Consider the following 20,953-nt stretch of genomic DNA (forward strand, 5'->3'; position numbering starts at 1 on the left):
GCAGGATCGAAGTCTAAATTTGATGGCCATATGGCCGTATTTAAGTATTTTGTACAAGCCCTTCCTGCTTGCCACAAATGACCCACGAAGAAAGAAAAATCGCACAACAAAAAGACACTAAAAAAATCATAGAGAAAATATTCTCTTTCATAGATTTTCTTATCTAGAGTCCAAAATTACATGTCTATTGAATTCCATTAAATAATTCTTATATTCAATTTTTTATTTCTTAGTCATAGCACTGATGAGGAAGTGGCTTTGAATTTTCCATCTCTTGACTTCTGCAAGAGAAAAGGGTAGGCCCTCTAATATTCCAAAACAGCTACGATGAGGTACATGAAAAACTCAGCCCAAAGAATTGGAGTAGCATAGATCAATGAAAATGAAGTTTGTCATTGCCGGTATTGGCATAGTGTGATAGTTCAAATGTGGTATAGTGTGACAGTTTAAATGTGGTGGTGTTGTTCTCGCTACCAAGGTTCAAACCCCATTAGGATATGATTGTTGATTGTTATGTTGGGGATGAAGTCCCTGATTTCTCACCTCACCGATTTATAGCTCTGCCTCAAAAGCATTTAACCTTTGAAAAAAAAAGTGAAGTTTGCCACAAAAGAAAGTCACTGAATGTAGTCTCCCCAAAAGTCCTATCAACAGCTCTGGCTCTGGGCCTATGATATATCATAGTGAATTTATTTTTCTGGTATTTGACTAAAATGCACTTTCTCGTTTCCTGAAGGCTACCAAGCCGAAAAAATTCAGTCCCAGAAATATTGTCTTAACTATAAAAAATATAATAGGCACTGGATTTGTTTCTTTTAATAAGAAAAATCAATCTTCTAAGTACAACAGAATACTTTTCAATTAGAATCTGTACATAATCCCTATCCTTGAACTCACTGCACCACAAAACAGTGCAGGTAATAGGTTATATGAAGCAATATCAAGATCAAGTTACAATTCTATATGGTGTTTCAAAAGATGAGGAATGACATGTAATATGGATATGCAACAATGTATTGCATATTTGAGATTTGAGAAGAAAGGTGATTCCATGTCAAAATAACCGGAAAAGAAGCAAAAGGATTTCATTGTTAAACCTTTTTCTTATGAAGTATATCACACCTCGAAGAGCCATTTTAAGTGCACTAAAAATAGAATATCATGCATACTGCATAGAGACAAAAGAGACCAATGCACACTTCCATTTCAATCCGTATAATCAAAATGCTTGTGTTCTTGACAAGCATATAATGCAGACAAGTATAAATAAAGGAAGAAACAACTTCAAGGGCTTTATCTCTGAATTATTAAGCAATATTAAGTTTTAAACATAGCCTCTATAAATAAGTTTATGTTTGAAGTGTCACTTCCTCCTCCTTTTCAGTAGACTCAAAAGTACAAGAAGTTTCCTCTCCGCTATTATCATTAGAAACAGTCACCTTCTTTGCCTCATTACTTGGGTCACTATAATCAACTTCAGATCTTTTTCTCTGTGGTATAACCTTCATTAGAGATTTCTTCCAATCTTTTAACTCTAAATACGTGATGAGAATTTCAAACACCTGATTCACAGTTAGGACCTGCAAATGAAAAAAAAAAAAAAAGTCAATTCTATTGCACAATGAGCAAAACAACACTAAATTCCTAATCAAATACAATCTTAGAACACATAAAATTAACCCTTGAATCATGTCTCAAGGCATCTGCTACAGAAAGAGGTTACGTTCTAATTAAATAAGGTATCCTCACTTATGAAGCTTAAAATCAAAATTAGTGGAGAAAGCACCTAAAATCTAAGAAAAAAGATTTTACGTGTAATTGCTTAGCATGTGATTTTTATATTTGAAATATTACCTACATGGCAATATAACAAATTGAAGGCACACAATGGAATCATACATGTTATATTCAGTCAAGATAAAACCAAATTCAAAGCATAAAGAATAAAATCTTGAGACAAGATTTATGTAATTCAGCATTGTTCCAGGGATGTGCTTCCCCTTTACCCTGCAACCCCAAACAAATCATGAAGTTTCCAAGACAAGGACAGACCCATAATGCCAATAAGACAACCCTCTGCTATCCCACAACTGCCACTTATTGTGGGAAACATTTTTGGGACTGCTTTGCAGTGCAGGGGACAGCTAGGAGCTCCCTGTTGTTTCCAAGACAGCTAGGGAATACCTCGGCATCCATAGACCATCTAAGGGATCTCAAGGAATCCCCATGATTTTGAAAATTCTGGTGCAAAGCCTGTTGTCCCCATTACAAAAATATTGTCATGTGTCAAGTTTTGAGCCAAAACTTGGTCTTTTCATTAAACGCAAAACCATGTTCAGAGCTTGGTTTTGTTCATCCCGTGGTTTTTGCCTTTTTCTTGAATATCCTTGCAAAATCAGTTCAACGTTTCCAAAATCATCTCATGTCAAAGAATGGATGGAAACCTTAGGGAGGAGAAGGCAATTTTTGATGGTAAGGGTTGTGATTCCCTTATCAGGTGTGCACCCATGAATGGAAAAGTCTTCCCTTTTGGAAAGTCGTGAAACATATATTCAGTGGCACACCTTTGAATGGAAACAATGATGAATGATATATTAGTCCAGACTGCACCATGAATGGTATTAATGTCTTCGTGGACAAGTTTGTTGCATGACTTTATGAAATTACTGAATGCTTTACAAAAATAATTCAGCTTGTTGAGAGATCCAACAATTACAGATCGGCATCTGTTGGAAAATTATACCACAATCTGATTTTATGAAGGTCTTCTTCGACATTACATGTCACCTAAGTATGTTACTTGTCAGATACTTATATTGGAATACATCAAACAATGGCTGAAGATGATGCAAGGTAATTCACTAATCAAGGAAACAAGTCTCATTTCCTTTTCTTTTACTTTGATAATGGTAGCTTAGCTTTTGAAAAAAATCTAAAGATCCCAGACAAAATGCTGCATTATTTGGTTTTTAAACGATATTTTGAATAGGTTTACAACCCACATGGTCTCTTCAATCAAAGGAAAGCTATGTATCCTTATCAAGCTATCAAACATGATCCAATGTCCAAGGTAAAACATATAGCTAATAAAATACATGGGAAGATGTCTTAAATAAATTGCAAGCATTGGCCACAGCCAGACAATCAACACCTGAATAGGTTCTCAATCAAATTCTCGCTACATTTAAGCCAAACATATGGTGCAATTTCTACAAGAAAGCAGCCAGAAATGCTTTGACGATATGATACCACCAAGATTCCCAAGTTGTCTTAAAAATGAAAGAAAATGGCCAGCCAATAAGATTAATATCCTGTTTATAATGAGTTGAGAGTTTCAAAAAAGATGGGAATGTCCATAATTTTGGTGACATGTCGAGAGATTAAGAATTCTCAAAAAATTGAGCGATTGCCCCAATGATGCCTCAGAAGAAGAGCAGACCTCATTCAATGATTGGGCCAGGATATGTATATACAACTTTCTGGGATGCAATCTCCAATATTAACCCAGAGCTTCTCCAAACCTATACAGATGGGGAAATCTTAAGTGAAAAATAGGGTTATTGGTGGTTTGGTAACACAACAAACAAGGAGCATAGAATCCTACACAAGTAAAGGCCAGGCCCCAACACACTAGAAATAGATCATTCACAGAAACATGAGATATTCAATCTCCTCATTTTCCTTGAGGAGACATCATTTGTTTTAGCTGTTTGTGCTGCCCCAAGTACCAAAGTGTCATCGGCCATCCCTCAAAACCAAGTCACTAGGGAAAAGAAGATACTTGATGGAGCTCTAAGAGAAACTAAGCAGAAGAAGCCAAAGTTTATCTTCAGAAACCCTGCCTATCCTCTCACAGGAAACTCTTCATCCAACCCTCCCACTACTGCTAGAAACCCTACTTGGAAATATGCCTATCAAGGATTGATACACAGGAATTATTTGCATTAGGGCAACCATAGCAGAACCCATAGTTAGTAGTCATGGTCCTCAAGTGCAACCAGAATCAGATGAAGATACAACATGTTAAGGCACGGTGGGCTCTCTTCATTGTCCATGCATCCGAACCAAATCAACCTCCACTTCATCTACTTCAAGTAGAGTGCTAGCATTCACACCTACACGCACACCATAGTTTTTTGAGCCCAAAAATATGCCTGGAGCACAATTATCATTGGAAGCTACATGGTGGAACAAGGAGGTGCATGAACTTGCAGATATGGCATGTGCTGATTTTTGGTACTTCAACAACATTCCTTTCAATGTGGCGAGTAGCCCTTATTGGGAAAATTTGTTAACTGCATTGACATTTGCTGGAAAAGGTTACAAGGCACCTTCTCGTCAAGACTTGAGTGGGAGGTTAGTTAATTTATGCTAATTTGTCATGTCCCCAATTTTTGCCCTTCCTTAGTGATAGCATTTCTAGTAGGGTTGGTCTATTATCTGGTTCCCGTAGGCCAGCAAAGCGTGGAGGGAACCAACTCAGGGACCTAGAGAGTCATGCATGAGCCTTTCAAGTAATTTGCAACAGCTTCCTATAATTTAGGAGGGATCCCTATTTTTAAGGGATTGACTGGGAGTGGTCTAAGGGGCATCCAGAGACCTCTGGGAACATTTTGGAGACTTTGAATGCATCTCCTATTTTTTAGGAGGAACTCCCAATTCACTGACAGACCTTTCAGAGGTGCACACCGCTGGGGGGGACCTTTGGGGTTCAGTTTCAGGTTGATAGGGTCAATCTCCTACATTTTAGGAGCATCCCTTGATTTTAGGAGAGAACTACCAGTTGGCCTATGAGGTTCAGGCATCCTTCACAGTCATGTGGCTACAAGCAGTTTTCAATTTTGAGCTCATTTGAACATTTTATGAATAAATTATGAAATATTTAAATATTTCCTAAGTTGGATTAAATAAATAATAATAAAGTGAAATAATATAATCACTATATATTATAATAAAGTGGCTCCTTGACGCATTTAGAAGTTATAACTTAAAGGTTATAACTTAATAATATGACCACTTTTAATGAGGAATTAGACCCTCAATGGGTCAAACCACTTAAGGGAAGTTATTTTTTAATAAAAAGAAACATTTTAACATGTTTTATGATGCCAAAAGTACAACTCTAACCCCAAATTCGAATTAGGGTTTGAGGCATGTTTAAAAAATATTAAAAATGATGGAGGCAGCCATTTTGCTCATTCACGATTCATTTCTTTCAACAGCAAATTGCAAATCAGAGCTCTGGAGCACGAATTGCAGCAGAGATCAAGCCTTGGGAACGGAAACTCCCTTGGAAAGTGAAGGTTGGACGAAAACCCAACAATTCTTGGAGGGTGAATTCATTTCAGAATTCATCATTGAATGGGAATCAGTGGATCAGTCATCTTGAAGGGCAGATTTAAGGATCAGAGTGCAGATCGGGGTTGTCTTAGGTGCATATATCCATCACTATCAGCACACCAAGCTTGCCGTACCATCCTTGAGTCATTTGCATCAATTCCTTCAGCTGGGTGCTAGTGTTTGGAGCCAAATCAGACCTTAGACCAGAGAAATTAAGTCTGATATCTCAGATGAGACCCACGGAGAGGCCTTACTTGTCAGTAGAATTTACCCAGGTGGCTGGAAATTGCGGATCAGACCTATCACAGTCATTTGATGCTGACCCAGAACTCAGATCAGACCTGGAAATTCATATCAGTCTAATATCAGACCTGTCTGTCTCAGTCTAGAAGCTCATACCATCTCCAAATAAGTCTCAACATCATCTACAACGAAGAGGAAGCATTCCGGGTATGTGAGCATGGTCTGTGAACCCAGATCTTTAATTTGGATTAAATCTGTAACTGCTGTCACAGTCTGAAACTTTCATATCAGACCTGTCATAAGTTGTAATCAGACCTGGTTTATATCAATTAAAGGCAAATTTGGGTGTGGTATACTTGATTCGTGCTTATGCAGTCACTTGATTATCATTTTGTGCATTTGTTTACATATTGGCATTGAGGAACTTTCAACAAACATCAGAAAATATTCATACACTCAGAAAATCAGAACTGAAACACTCTTCATGTCAAGTGTTTGACAAAATGTCAAGCAATCAAATCTGAAAATTTTGGGTCAAATTTGAGTGGGGATCTTTCATAATTTAAACATAGTAATTTATTTTGAATTGTAGTATAAAGTTTAAACTTATGTTCATTAATTTATAATAATTTATGTTGAATTTGGGCAATTTTTTGTGTTTAAAAATTAAAATTTTGTACTTAGAGGCTGCTCCTGAATGCAAACAAAAGCACAAGGCTAATAGTGGAAGAACAAAAAAAAAGCAATGGAAAAAATATGGCTGCACTATTCTTTCAGATGGGTGGATGGAAGGGAAAAACCACACCATTATCAATTTTTTGATAGCTTCGAATGGTGAGATGATTTTTTTTTAAATTGATTGTGGCCTCTAACAAAGTCAAAAACGCATAAACATTGTATCTAATGTTGGAGGAAGTTGTCATGGAGGTGGGCATAGAGAATGTGGTACAAACTATAATTTATAATGCAGCAGCATATGTGGTGGCTAAGAGATTGCTCCAAGACAAACATAAGACATTTTTTTGGACACCTTGTGTAGCATGTTGCCTTGACCTTCTTTTGCAGGACATAAGCAAACTTGATTGGGTCAGATCACTTGTAAATGATGCAAGAAACATAATAAATTTACCTGCAATCACCCTTGGGTCCTTAATTTGATGAGAGTATCACACCCAAGGGAAAAAGTTGGTAAGATCGGGTGTCACAAGGATTGCAACAATTTTCATAACATTTCAAAGCATTATTGGTTTGTTAACTTCTTTGAAACAAATGTTTGTGAGTCAAGCATGGCTAGACTCATCTTATTCAAAAAGCCGGATTAAAGCATGGCTAGACTCATCTTATTCAAAAAAGCCTAAATGAAAGAGGTTTACAAACTTACAAGCACAGTCTTTGACAACCTCTTTGCATAAAGATCTATAGAGATCGTGAAGGTAACCATAAACTTTAAATTTAAAATTAAACTGTATATTTTATTTTTTAATTTAAGTCTTTCATTATAAATTTGTAACTTTTATGTTTTTGTATTTGTAGATTGTAGGTGTTGGAGCCCTTTGTTAGAGTTCTCCATTTGTTAGAAGGGAATCAAAACCCAATGGGGTATATATTTATGAGGCCATGGATAGGGTCAAAGAGTCCATCCAAAGTCATTACAAGGGGGATAGCCTCAGATTTGATCCCATTTGGGAGATCATTAATTGGAGTTGGAACAATCAACTCCACCAACCCATCCATGTAGTAGGGTACTTCATCAACTCCCATTTTTTCTAATGGGAGAGGATATGGAAGGCCTCACGAAATGCATTTTGAGGATGACACCCCAAGTTGAGGTAAGAGACCTCATTGTCCAAGAATTGCACACTTACAAGACAGAAGGGATAGGCTCTTTTCTTCAGAGCTACCTACTCAAAGAAGAATCACTTAGACACCACGCATAAAATTTGGAGTCTTTATATCACATGCATCTTACAAGTTACAAATTTCAAATTTACAAATATTGATTGTTTGATAAAGTATGTTTTGACTTTTCTTTCTAATTCTTCAATGTTTTATTTTGTAGATTCTTGGTGGATAGATTGGGGTCCGATTCTCCAAAGATTTTCCCTTTGCGTTTTGTGCCAACTTTGTGGTGCCGATTCTCCAAAGATTTTCCCTCCGCGTTTTGTGCCAACTTTGTGGTGCATCCAGTTGTGAGCACAATTGGAGCTTGTTTGAGACCATCCACACAAAGAAGAGGAACAAATTAGCTCAAAAATGCCTCAATGACCTTGTCTTTGTGCAATACAGCATTCGGCTGCACTTAAGAAAGGTAGAGAACAACTCAAAGGATCACATTGATTTAGATGAGATTGATCCTTATAGCAATTGGATAGGGTGGGATGAGCAACGTCCTTGTTTATTGAAGATGAGATTCTTTATTTTGAGAGGCAAGTGTTGGAGGAAGTGGGTGCAGCAAGAGATATAGGATTGGATGACATTGATGAAGCTGAGGAGCCATTGCCATCTACTACCAGCATAGAGGTTGAGCCACAGCCTTCTATGTCAAGCAAGGAGCCACAGCCTTGTATGCCAAGCATGGAGCCACAACAAACTCCAAGGATTAGAACCTCAACCTCTCCCCAAGTTTTCACTAGATTAGAGAAGAGGAAGATGTGAAGTGTTGTGTTTACTATTTCATTATGTCAACTATCTATTGTATCTAATCAATCAATTCTAACAAAAAGCACTTTTGCACTCATCTTTGGACTCATTGAATACATCTCGTTATTGAATTTTGTAAAAAAATGTGTTTCTAAGGAAATTTAAGCAATTTTTTAAGTTGCTGAGTCAAAATATTTCGAGTCTGCCAACTATGGTTGCAAGTATGTCATCCATATAATGTGCCTCGCATTCTTCAGCTTACTTTGTGTATAAACAAAATGAAGTAGCTTGTAAACAAAATGAATGGTTATCTCCTTATCTAAGAGATGGTGTCACCACTGCTTCAAAACTTTAAACTTTGTGGAGAGCACCTCATTGGTAGTGTACATTCACACAGGATCACCAAATGTTTCTGAACGGTTTGCAACAAGATGTCCATGCCAAGTCAGTACAGCATAATGTGAGAAATTGGATGCATTGATCTCAATTTCAAATGACATAAAGCAAAGTGTTGGTGTAAATAAATATTCATTTTGGATATTATTACACTTACTTAAGTTAACTTAGGATAATGCATCTCTTCGTAGTTTGGATTTGAGACACTTAGGGAAGTGTGCACATAGGGATAGAGTTTGTAGGAGAAATTCCACCTTTTGTGGTCTTATTTTGCTCTTACACTCCACATTCGGTGGGTCATCCACCTCTTGTGGAATATTATATTATTTCTCCTACCTACCCTTAGTATTTCTTACCTACCCTTGTTTCTCATTGAGCCACATGTCATATTTGTGTGCTCATACATCCATATGGCCTTGCCTATATAAGCAGGCCTATATTCATTGTATTGGTTAATCCAGTTGATCATTTTGCATATTGATGAGAATACAGTTTGTTCTTGTCATTCTATTGTCTCTTTTATGCTTTTCATTGTGCCATTGATCTTGGCAAAATCCTACATGGTATCAGAGCTATTGGGGCTTCATTGATCGGTTTTTGGAGACATCGTGGAAGGCTTCTATTTTCGGATTTGGGGATCTTCATTTCTTGGGGGCGTCATACAGCGATTTAGACATCACCGTTGAATCCGGGAGGCTGTTTCCATAAATTTCGACTATAAAGTCGACCTATTTTGCGATCAAAAATAAAAAATAAAAAAAAGTTTTTTTTGGATCGCATTATTGGGGGTCCGCGGACCCCCCGTACTCTGTCGTACCTGCGTGTCGCAGGTGCCGCCGGCCGTTCCGTCCTCCCGCCGCCGCTGCAATGTACCTCCCGCTCCGACCGTGTACCCTCCGGAGCCCGTCGCCGCCGCCGGCCGTCTCGCCCCGTCCTCGCGGTTTCCACCGTCCCCGTCGCCGCCACCCGAGCAGGTTCCTCCGGCAACCGCTTCCTCCTTCGACGATCGCTTCCTCCTCTCCGACAGCGCCTCCTTCCGCCGGTAGTCACTAAACCAGGAGGACCCGCGTCCGCCACGTGGCAGGCGGCCACTGGCCCGCAGGTAAAACCATACATTCTGTCAGCCACGTCAGATCCGTACGCTCTGTCAGCAGACCTGCCCAGTCAACAGTCCGTATAGTACGAACGCCCAGTCAGCAGGGAGGCGAAGTTTTTGCGACGGTCATATGGCCATCAAATTTAACACAGTGAATTGCTGACGTCAGCGCCACATCAGCATTTTTTGAAAAAATTTTGACCCCTCTCCATTGGGCTTTTCAGTTTTGCAGTCCAACTTTGAAAGGCCATATCTTGCTCATTTCTGCTCCTTTTTTGGTGCAATTTTTTTTTAAATGGGCTAAAATTTCGTGATCTTCGCAGTGGTGTGGTTATTTTCTGATTTTGGTGCACAGGTTTTTCGGAATTTTCGGATTCTCTCAACTGTACCTGTCCAATCCTCAATTCTACAACTTCAAAGGCCTCGTTTGAACTCATATGACCTCCTTTTCAGGTGCCGTTTTTTTTTAAAGTGCATATTTTTTCGTCTACTTTCATAATCTATGATCAGATTTCAGAGATTTTGAGTGAAAATTGTACTTTCAGATGTTGGTCTTATTTGGCCTATTAGGTACTTGTAAATTGCTTGGATCTTAGTTAGATCTCTTGCATTATCAGTTTGAGACTCTTTTGGCCTTATTAAGGCAGTTGTAAAATTGTAATCAGAAGTCCACTTTGCCATTTTTTGCAAGTGGCCCATTGTATACGCACTACTTATAAAGTGCCAAATCATCACATTTGGGGGGGGTTCTTTGATGGAGTAAATTAATGGAAAAGGGTCTCACACACTACATAGATGGAACAATAACAGCACCACCTGATCCTAAGGCTGATCCAATTGCTCAATTAGAATGGCTCACAAAGAATTGCATGGCTCTTGGAACCTTACGCAAGTATGTATCACATGACCTCATTTTTCACATTGAGAAGTGTAAAACAATCAAAGAGGCTTGGGATATGTTTCAGAAATTGTATGGACAAGTTGATGAAATCAGAGGCTATCAGATTGACAATGAGCTCACCAACTTGGATCCCAAGAGTTTTGATACAATCCAAGATTATGTCACCAAAGCAAATGAGCTAAGAGCAAAGCTTAAGGATTGTGGAATTGACAAAAAGGATGCTCAGTTGATCTTCAACTTGTTGGATAAGCTTGCACCAAAATATGCAGCATTTGTGTCTAGCTTCCAAACTCATCGTTTGACAGTGGGGAGTTCTTATGTTATGCCTTCATTTGATGCTTTCACAGAAATGTTAATATTGGAACAATCTAAGTTGTTGAACATGGGGTTTCTCAAGTCTTCAAAGTCCAAGGCTTTGGTGGCTAATCAAGGGAATCAAGGAAGTCAAGGCAAAGATTCCAACAAGAAGAAGAAGCACTCTAAGTCTAAACCACACCAGGAAAAAGGACAATCATCCTCTCCATCACAAGGCGATTTTTCATCCTCTTCCAAGAAGGGGACACCACCTAAGAAGGATAAACCAACTTGTGCATATTGCAAGAAGTATGGTCATGATGAGCATCGATGCCACGCAAAGCAAGTTGATGAGTTAACCAATCTTCTCAAGAAAAACAACATCAACTTGCCATCCGCCTACACAAAGAAGGATTCATCTCCTTCCTCTTCCTCACAGGCTAAGGGAAAAGGGCAAGCATTTGTGGCTACAACAGGTTCTTCACAGCAATGGATACTTGACTCGGGTGCCTCATATCACATGGGTTCTACAAAGGAGCAGTTTTCTTCATTGGAGCCATCTAAGGTACCTCACATTTACATAGGTGATGACACACAAGTAGAGGTTGAAGGGAAAGGTTCAGTTGACATGGATGATGGAACATCAAATGTTCCCTATGTTCCTAACTTGTCTACCAACCTTCTCTCCATCTACCAAATCACTCACTATGGGAATGGGAAAAAGGTTAAGTTTACACCAGATTCAGTTGTGGTAAAGGAACTTGATGATGATGCCTTGGTAGCAATGGGACAAGTCAATGACAACTCAAGGCTTTATTCATTCTCCCACTTTGTGCCAAGTTCACCTTCTAGGGCCTTGCTTACTCATTCAAATTCAGAAAGTAAGCTATGGCATGAGCGGTTTGGTCACCTCAACTACCGCTATCTTCAGCAATTAAGCACTAAAGACATGGTCACAAGTCTACCTCGAATTAGTTTTTCAAAGGGTGTATGTTCAGGTTGTTCCCTGGGCAAGCATCCCGAAGAGAAGTTTGACAAAGGGAAAATTTGGAGAGATTTGGAAGTTCTTCAACTTGTTCACAGCGATGTAGCAGGTCCATTTCCAGCACCTTCATTTAGTAAGGCCCGCTATGTTCTTACCTTCATTGATGACTACTCCCGCTTCACTTGGGTCTACTTTCTCATTCATAAGAGTGAAGTATTTGACAGATTTTGAGGACTTCAAGACTCGTGTGGAGAAGCAATCAGAGAAAGTGGTCAAGATTCTTCGCACAGATGATGGAAGGGAATATGTGAACAAAAGACTTGAGGATTTTTGTACATTTGAGGGGATTGATCTTCAGCATTCTGTAGCATACACTCCACAACAGAACGGGGTTGCAGAACGCAAGAATAGAACTCTCAAAGAAATGGCTAGCTGTATGATACATGCACGTTCTCTTGATCCCGCCTTTTGGGCAAAGGCTATCAGTTGTGCCACACACATCCAGAATCGGGTTCCTCACAAAGCTTTGCAAGGTGTTACTCCTTTTGAAGCTTGGGCTGGTAGGAAACCGATTGTGAGACATTTCAGAGTCTTTGGGTGTCCAGCATGGGCTCGCATACCTCCGCAGAAACGCAAGGCACTGGAACCACAAAGTCGACCTTGCATATTTGTTGGATATCCTGAGGGTGTTAAGGCATACAGATTGATGGATCCAGAGACACATGAGGTATTCATTGAGAGGAGTGTTCACTTTGAGGAAAGCTCTCCTAGCTTAGCCTCTCTACCTCCTCCACCTTCCTCCATTGTGGATAGTGATGTTAGTGATTCAGATGATGAGACTCCCTCAACTCCGACTCGCAGGGTTACACCTCCGCAGGGTCCACTTGCAGTTGAGGAGCCTCGTTCTCCACCTCCACCTAGACCTCGTTGGGCTCGACAGACACTTGAGTCCGCGGGTTCTCTTGTTGGGGATCCTTCAGATACACGGAGAACTCGATCACAACATCAGGATCTTCCACATGCATTCATTGCTACCGCTTCTGATCCACAGACATTTAGGGAAGCATCGGGGGTTCTTGAGTGGGACCAAGCTATGGAGGAAGAGTATAGTTCCTTGATGAGGAACAACACATGGGATTTAGTCCATCTCCCTAAGGGGAGAAAGATGGTTCGATGTAAGTGGATCTATCAGACCAAGTTTGCAGCGGATGGAAGTGTGGATAAGTATAAGGCTCGGCTTGTTGCGAAAGGTTTCTCGCAAGTTGCAGGTGTTGACTATACTGAGACCTTTGCACCCGTAGCCAAGATGAACTCCATTCATTTGACACTTGCTATTGCTGCAGCTCATGGTTGGGCTGTCCATCAGATGGATGTGAAGAGTGCTTTTCTTCATGGTGATCTTGATGAGGAGATTTATATGGAGCAGCCACAGGGTTTCATCCAAGATACTTCCTTGGTTTGCAGACTAAGGAAATCTCTCTATGGCCTTAAGCAGGCCCCCAGGGCTTGGTACGCCAAGATGGATTCCTTTCTTCTCTCCGCAGGGTTCACCAGGTGTCATTCCGATCTGAATGTCTACATTTTGCGACAGAATGACTCTCACTTGATACTTGTGCTCTATGTTGATGACTTGATCATTACAGGGAGTACTTCATCCATCATTAGCAGGGTCAAATCTGCTTTGCATGACAGATTTGCTATGACTGACTTGGGTCTTTTGCACTACTTTCTCGGGATAGAGATTTCACAGTCACCTTCCGGGATTACACTATCGCAGCCCAAGTATGCTCTTGATCTACTTGCACGCTTTCATATGGCTGATTGTAAGCCTGCCCCGACTCCCTTTCTTTCAGGAGTCAAGCTTGAGGCTCAGTGTTCTTCTCCACCAGTTGATGCCACTTTGTATCGTCAGCTTGTGGGTAGTCTCATCTACTTGACTCATACACGCCCTGATATTTCATTTGCAGTTGGCATGGTTTCCCGCTTCATGCAGGAACCACATGAGCTTCATTGGAAAGCCGCCAAACGCATCCTTCATTACATCCAGGGTACACATCACTATGGGATTCACTATGCAACAGGCACTGGACTTCGCTTGGTTGGTTACACAGACTCCGATTGGGCTGGCGATCTTGATGATCGTAAGTCTACTTCTGGTTACAGTTTTGACCTTGGTTCGGGCCCCATTTGTTGGTAGAGCAAGAAGCAACATGCTATTGCTCTCTCTTCGACTGAGGCTGAGTATCGAGGCGCTGTTAACGCAGCAACTGAGACCATTTGGCTCCAGCAGATTCTCACAGAGTTTGGATTCACCACTCCACGGCCGACAGTTCTACATTGCGACAATTAGAGTGCTATTGCAATCTCGAAGAACCCGGTCCAGCACCAGCGGACCAAACACATCGAGATTCATATGCACTATATCCGAGAGCTCATCCAAGAGCAGGTCATTGATTTGCAGTATTGTCCTACAGCAGAGCAGGTTGCTGACATATTCACCAAACCTTTCACCGAGAGTAAGTTCCAGCAGTTGCGAGCTCTCTTGGGGGTGCGGGATGTGTCATTAGGGGGGGTCAGCTGACTTCTCCTTCCTCTCTTATGGGGGGGACTTTTTCCTCTTTGAGGTTTTGTCCTTCTTCTTTGAGAGTCTTCTGTACATTCATCTCTCTTTGGGGTGGAGTTTTTTCCCACTGGGTTTTCTCCCTTTCTCCGTTTGTGAGAGATTGCATTGCATAGTTTTGCTTGCATTTGCATATTGTACATGGGTACCTATCATGGCCTAGTAGCCGAGACCCATCTTGCATTGTTGACTTGAGTCTTCATTCCCCTAAGTTGCACTTAAGGGGGGGTGTTGGTGTAAATAAATATTCATTTTGGATATTATTACACTTACTTAAGTTAACTTAGGATAATGCATCTCTTCGTAGTTTGGATTTGAGACACTTAGGGAAGTGTGCACATAGGGATAGAGCTTGTAGGAGAAATTCCACCTTTTGTGGTCTTATTTTGCTCTTACACTCCACATTCGGTGGGTCATCCACCTCTTGTGGAATATTATATTATTTCTCCTACCTACCCTTAGTATTTCTTACCTACCCTTGTTTCTCATTGAGCCACATGTCATATTTGTGTGCTCATACATCCATATGGCCTTGCCTATATAAGCAGGCCTATATTCATTGTATTGGTTAATCCAGTTGATCATTTTGCATATTGATGAGAATACAGTTTGTTCTTGTCATTCTATTGTCTCTTTTATGCTTTTCATTGTGCCCTTGATCTTAGCAAAATCCTACACAAAGCATAGAAAGGTACAGAGCAGAGTTTGAATTTGGGTTTTTCACATGCTTGATGTCATACAAATGTCCATTAAATGCTGACCATGTACCATTAATAGAAATTACAGGTCTGAGATAATATCTGTAATTATATGTGGTTGCAAGGAGTTGGTCAATCTTGAATTATCTTGATCTATGTCAAATCTACATGAGTTGTTCATGATCAATGATATAGCCCAAGTACTAAATCTGAGTAACACCAAATGTATTATGGCCTATGTTGGCTTGCAACTTATCAATGATATAGCCCAAGTACTAAATCTAAGTGACACCAAAGGTTCACTTGCCCATGTTCACTTGCAATTTGTGGGTGCAAAGTTTGTCAAGAACCTTCTAAATTTATGCAATGTGATCTTCCCATGTCTTACTGTAAATAAGAATACCATCTAATCATCTAAATAGAAAATGATGAAGATTTTGGTGAAGGATCACAAGATTTCATTCATAAGTCAAATGACGGTTGCAAGTGCAAAGCATTACCAACACTGAAGCAACCTTCCTTTGTCTTGAACACAATCTTCCAAATGTCTTCCATGTTGACTAGAACTTAATGATGGCTACATTTCAGATTAATCTTTGCAAAGTGTTGTAGACCTCAAATCATGTCTAAAATATAAGCAAACCAAGGTAGATGGTGTATGTTGGTCACAATGATCTTGTTGGCTGCATGGAATTCAATGTGAGACGCCATGAGCCATCCATCTTGAATGCAGGGAAAATTAGACTACAACATGGTGTAGAACCTGATCAAATATTTCCCTAGTTAATAAGGTCCTGAATTTTCCTACAAAACTCATCATTCTCCAAAACTGATCTGTAATAGAGAGGAATTTTTTGGAAGTACTGGTCCCAACATGAAATAAAATTGATTCTTGGAGCAATCTACAATAATTCCTTTGGACTCATCAAAACCATCTCTGTATCATTGCAAGAGGTTGTCATGTTGCACAAGTGTGCTTCTTCAAAGTGGTTTGCATCAACTCCAGATGAACAATGACTAGGATGAACTACTAGGTGTGAAAGATCAGCTTTTCCCATTGTTTCCCAAATACCAACATAATGTTAGTTTTTGGAGAACTCCAAAATGCAACAGATGTAATTGTTGATCTTGACAAATTATCTTTAAGACTTAGCTTTGTAGGTTGCATCCCAACCATACAAAACATAGTTGATAGACTCTGACTTGGCAAAAGCTCAACAGACCCAAAACTTGAGAGACAAGAAAAACTTGATAACTTTAAAAATTGCTTAAATTTCTTTACCAACACTTTTTTTTGCAAAAAAATGTGGCTAATGAGTCCATAAATGAATAGAGAAATGTTTTCTATTAGATTTGATTAATTTTTTTACAATTTGAGTACAAAATTGCATCATGATGCGAAATCGTAATGTCCCCTTCCTAGTTTGCCCTAGAATTTTCCCTAAAATCACAATTGCAACAAATTAGGGTTAGGGTTACAACTTACTGAATAAATCTTTCCTAATATGTTCCTAAATTTGGATCCTGCAATCACAACATGTAAGACATATGCAATATACATACATATATATATAGTTAATCATTAGGGTTAGTCAATCCACATTATATTCATAGAGTATAAACACATTGGGGGAAGGAGACATGATGGTTCCATCTGAAGCCATTTCTACACCAAGCCTAAGAGTGGATGTCTACCACAGCCCTCTTGCTCGGCGGTTTGTACTTGCTTTCCCCAACCATGTCTCGTCTCCCTACAATCAATTGCCATCTTGTAGAGTTGGGCAGAGGTTGTAAGGGGTTACTTGACTCTGTAAGTGCCTACTTTGTCCTAGGCCACAATGGTCCTTCTAGGACGACCTACTTACGAGACTGCTCACCACCCTTATCTTACACCCTAGGCCCTTCTCTCGCAAGCTGGATTTCAAACAGTATCCATATCTATTCCCTAACATAGAGGCATACACTTCAGCATAAATCTCATATATAAATATGCAAACATATACACCTAAAGAATTGACAAAAATGATCTGAGCATTAATTATATCAAGATGTTGAATGTTAGATTGCAATCCCTCAACTGCTATTAATTGATGGACTGATCTGATATCAACTGCTGGTGCTCAATGCTATGCTAGAAGTACGATCTGTCATTTGGTGATTGAAATGCTTATTGCTTTCTGATCTTGTTAAGCTGATTCTTATATTTCTGCAGAAGTATTTGAGAATGATCAATGATGAATGATGGTGTTTGATATTGATATTTTCTAAAGGCGTATCTCGTTGATTGTTGATGATACTGGAATCTGAAGATGTGTTTTTTTATTGCTGATGATGTTCGATGATTGATGATTCTCCCATGTGATGATTCGATGCTTTGACTCATATATGTCTCAAGATAGAGCAAAGAGCTATGTCTTTAACCAGATCACAACCCTTCCAAAAGGCACGTGTTCCTATTGACTTTTTCTTAATAGACCAATGATGTTTTATCTTATTGAAATTGTTGTCTAAGTGTAGTCGTCCCTCATCACTGATTAGTAAACATGTATGAGTATGTGCCTAGTATTGCTGCCCTCTCTAAACCGACCCCCAAGCATTCTTCACTCATCATTGTCTTCCTTACGGTGGGACATGACAGTATTCATGCATCAGATCATAATACCATAGGCACACATATCAAACATATATGAGTAATCATACAGAAATCTACTCCATGCTGTATACCACAATAAGTAATATTTCTGCTATATTGATTGGATTTCAGGCTTGTTTAAATTACAAGCTGGATATATTCGTTCTCACTGCTCTTCTTAGATTAGTTCTGCCCCTTTTTCCCTGGAGTAACCCGATCTGCAGCACATATATATATATATATATATATATATATATATATATATATATCTCCATCAATATTGGAGAGTCATGTCTTCCCTGTAAAGTCTCCTCAAAGTGATGTCTCTTCAAGGATGTTTGTTGCCTCTTGCTGATTACACCGCTCATGTTATCTTAACCGAGATTACTCTTTAACACCCATACCTCTTCGCTAACAATTAACTATTGTTGTGGTTGTAATCGCACCTTGTCATCAGTTAATACATACACATCCCTTCCTCTTATTGCTAGATTCATTAAGTTTATGCCTTGATGAAAAACGCTAGCCTCTTAAGTCATTGTCTTCTCATGGTCAGTTGTGCAGAAAACCATGAAGTCTTATGAATAAGATCATTTCCCTAGTGATGAGGTCCTTTCTTCATGACCTCGGGACGTGATAAAAATGTTGATAGCCTAATACAATAGGAAGTTGACAACTATTATGAATTTATGATGATTGCCTTAAAAATCATCATAATTCATATATTACATATAACAAAATACAACATTTTATATCTTCCTCTTCCCTAATCTAGTGAAAACTTGTGGAGAGGTTGAGGTTCTAATCCTTGGAATCAATTGCAGCTCCTCACTCAGCATAGAAGGCTGCGCTTGTGACTCTAGCTCAACCTCCAACCAACTAGTAGGTGGCAATGACTCCTCTACCTCATCAATGCCATCCAATCCTATAGCTCTTTTTGTCGCACCCACATCCTCCATTGCTTGCATATCAAAATCAAGAATCCCATCTTTAGTAAATAATGGGGGCTACTCATCCCACCCTGTCCAATCGCTATAAGGATCAATGTCATCCAAATCATTGAGCTCCTATGATTTGTCCTCTAATCTTCTTGTGTGGAGCCAAATGTTGCATTGCACAAAGACACGTTCATTTAGGTGTTTTTGAGTTAATTTGCTCCTCTTCATGTGGATGGCCTATGGCCTCAAACAAACTACAATTGGATGCACAATTGGATGCACTACAAGGTTGGCGCAAAATGCAAAGGGCTAACCTTTGAAGATTTAAATATTTGCACCCCAATCTATCCACTAAAAATCTACAAAATAAAATATTAAAAAGTTAGTAAGCGAACCATATTTTATCACATTATGGATAGTTGTGAATTTGAAATTTGTAACTCATAGCGCGCACATTGCATGTGATGTGAATACTCCAATCTTTGTTACCCAGTGATTGAATAGTTCTTCATCAGATTACTAGTTGAAAAAAAAAAGAGGTTGCCCCTACCAGTCTTATAATTATACAATTCTTGAATAATGAGGTCTTTCGCCTCAATTTGGGGTGTCATCCACTGAATGCATATTGTGAGGCCCTCCATAACATCTCCATTAAGCTCTAAGAAGCTATCCAAGTGAAAGAAAAAAAATTGGGGTTGAGTATGTACCCTACTGCATGGATGGGTTGGTGGAGTTAATTATTCCACCTCTAATCAATATCTCTCAAATGGGATCAAATTTAAGGCCGTCTCCCTTGTAATAGTTTCAGATGGACTCTTTGGCCCTTTCCATGGCCTCATAAATGTATCCCATTGGGCTTTGATACCCATCTACCAAATGGAGAACTTTAACCAAGGGCTCCGATACTTAAAATTTACAAATACAAAAAATTAAAGTTACAAATTTATTATGTCAGACTAAAATTAAAAAATAAAATAATCAATTTTAATTTAAAAACAAAATTTTGAAGTTATCTTCACGATCTCCATAGCTCTTTGTGTAAGTAGATCATCAAAGACTATCCTTGCAACCTTCTCTCCATCAAGCTTCTTTGAATATGATGAGTGTTGGTGTGGAAATAAGCCACACCCGGACCGACAATGGACTAGTCCAAGAGGGACCAGTAGCTCAGTGGTAGAGCACTCCAGTAGCATATGGAAGGTCCTAGGTTCGAGTCCTAGCTGGTCCATGTCTCAACATGGTATCAGAGCCAGGTCCAGGCTAGGAGCCCCAAGCACACGAGAGGTGTGGCTTAAGGGGGGGGGGGGGGTTGGTGTTGGAAATAAGCCACACCCGAACCGACGATGGACTGGTCCAAGAGGGGCCAATAGCTCAATGGTAGAGCACTCAAGCAGCATATGGAAGGTCCTAGGTTCGAGTCCTAGCTGGTCCATGTCTCAACAATGAGTCTAGCCATGTTTGAATCACAAACATTTGTTTCAGGGAAGTCGGCAAACCAATAAGATTTCCAACATTAGGAAAATCATTGCAAACCTTGTGCCACCTGATTGCAAGCCTAGATTATAAATAAATTTTTCTATGCTTTTTACATCATATCTACAACCAATTGCAACCAATCAAGTTTGCCTATGTCCTCCAAAAGAAGGTCAAGGCAATGTGTTGCACAAGGGATCCAAGACAATGACCAATACCTCTCTTCAAACAATCTCCAACAATCACATGTGTTGTCGCATTGTCAATTTTAATTTGAACTACATTCTCTATACCCATCTCCAAGACAACTTCCTCCAACATTAGATTCAATGTTTTTGCATTTATTACTTTGGCATAAGCATCAACTGACTTCAAAAAAAATGCCTCACCATTTAAAGCTACCAAAAATTTGATAATGATGTGGTTCTTTCCATCCATCCACCCATCTAAAAGAATGGTACAGCCATAATTGCATCATTACTTCTTTTGTTCTTCCACTACTAATTTTGTCTCTTCAATTGCATCCATGAGCAACCTCCCACTTAAATCTTTCCGGGAAGGTGCCTCGTAACCTTTCCCTACTACTGTCAATGCAATTACCGAATTCCCCACTAAGGACTGCTCGCCACATTGAAGGGAAAGTTGTTGAAGTACCAAAAATTGGCACATGCCTTATCTGCTTCTTGATGCACTTCCC

At 39.5% G+C, this 20,953-nt stretch overlaps 1 protein-coding gene and 1 non-coding gene across 2 annotated transcripts in view; one reads left to right on the forward strand and one right to left on the reverse strand.

Moving 5' to 3' along the window:
• Window positions 1–1,184: 1,184 nt before the first annotated feature.
• Window positions 1,185–20,953, reverse strand: part of LOC131075086 (tRNA (guanine(9)-N1)-methyltransferase) — a 92,089-nt gene continuing 72,320 nt past the window's right edge. The window contains exon 3 of the mRNA XM_058011901.2: window positions 1,185–1,580. Within this exon, the coding sequence (XP_057867884.2) occupies window positions 1,350–1,580 (231 nt within the window). The 3' untranslated portion in view covers window positions 1,185–1,349. The remainder of the gene's footprint in view (window positions 1,581–20,953) is intronic.
• TRNAA-AGC (transfer RNA alanine (anticodon AGC)) lies at window positions 19,940–20,011 on the forward strand. Its single transcript has one exon. It is a non-coding gene; the product is annotated as a tRNA-Ala (tRNA).

Source organism: Cryptomeria japonica, chromosome 3 (genome assembly GCF_030272615.1).
Source record: "Cryptomeria japonica chromosome 3, Sugi_1.0, whole genome shotgun sequence".
In the NCBI taxonomy this organism is placed as follows: Eukaryota; Viridiplantae; Streptophyta; class Pinopsida; order Cupressales; family Cupressaceae; genus Cryptomeria; species Cryptomeria japonica.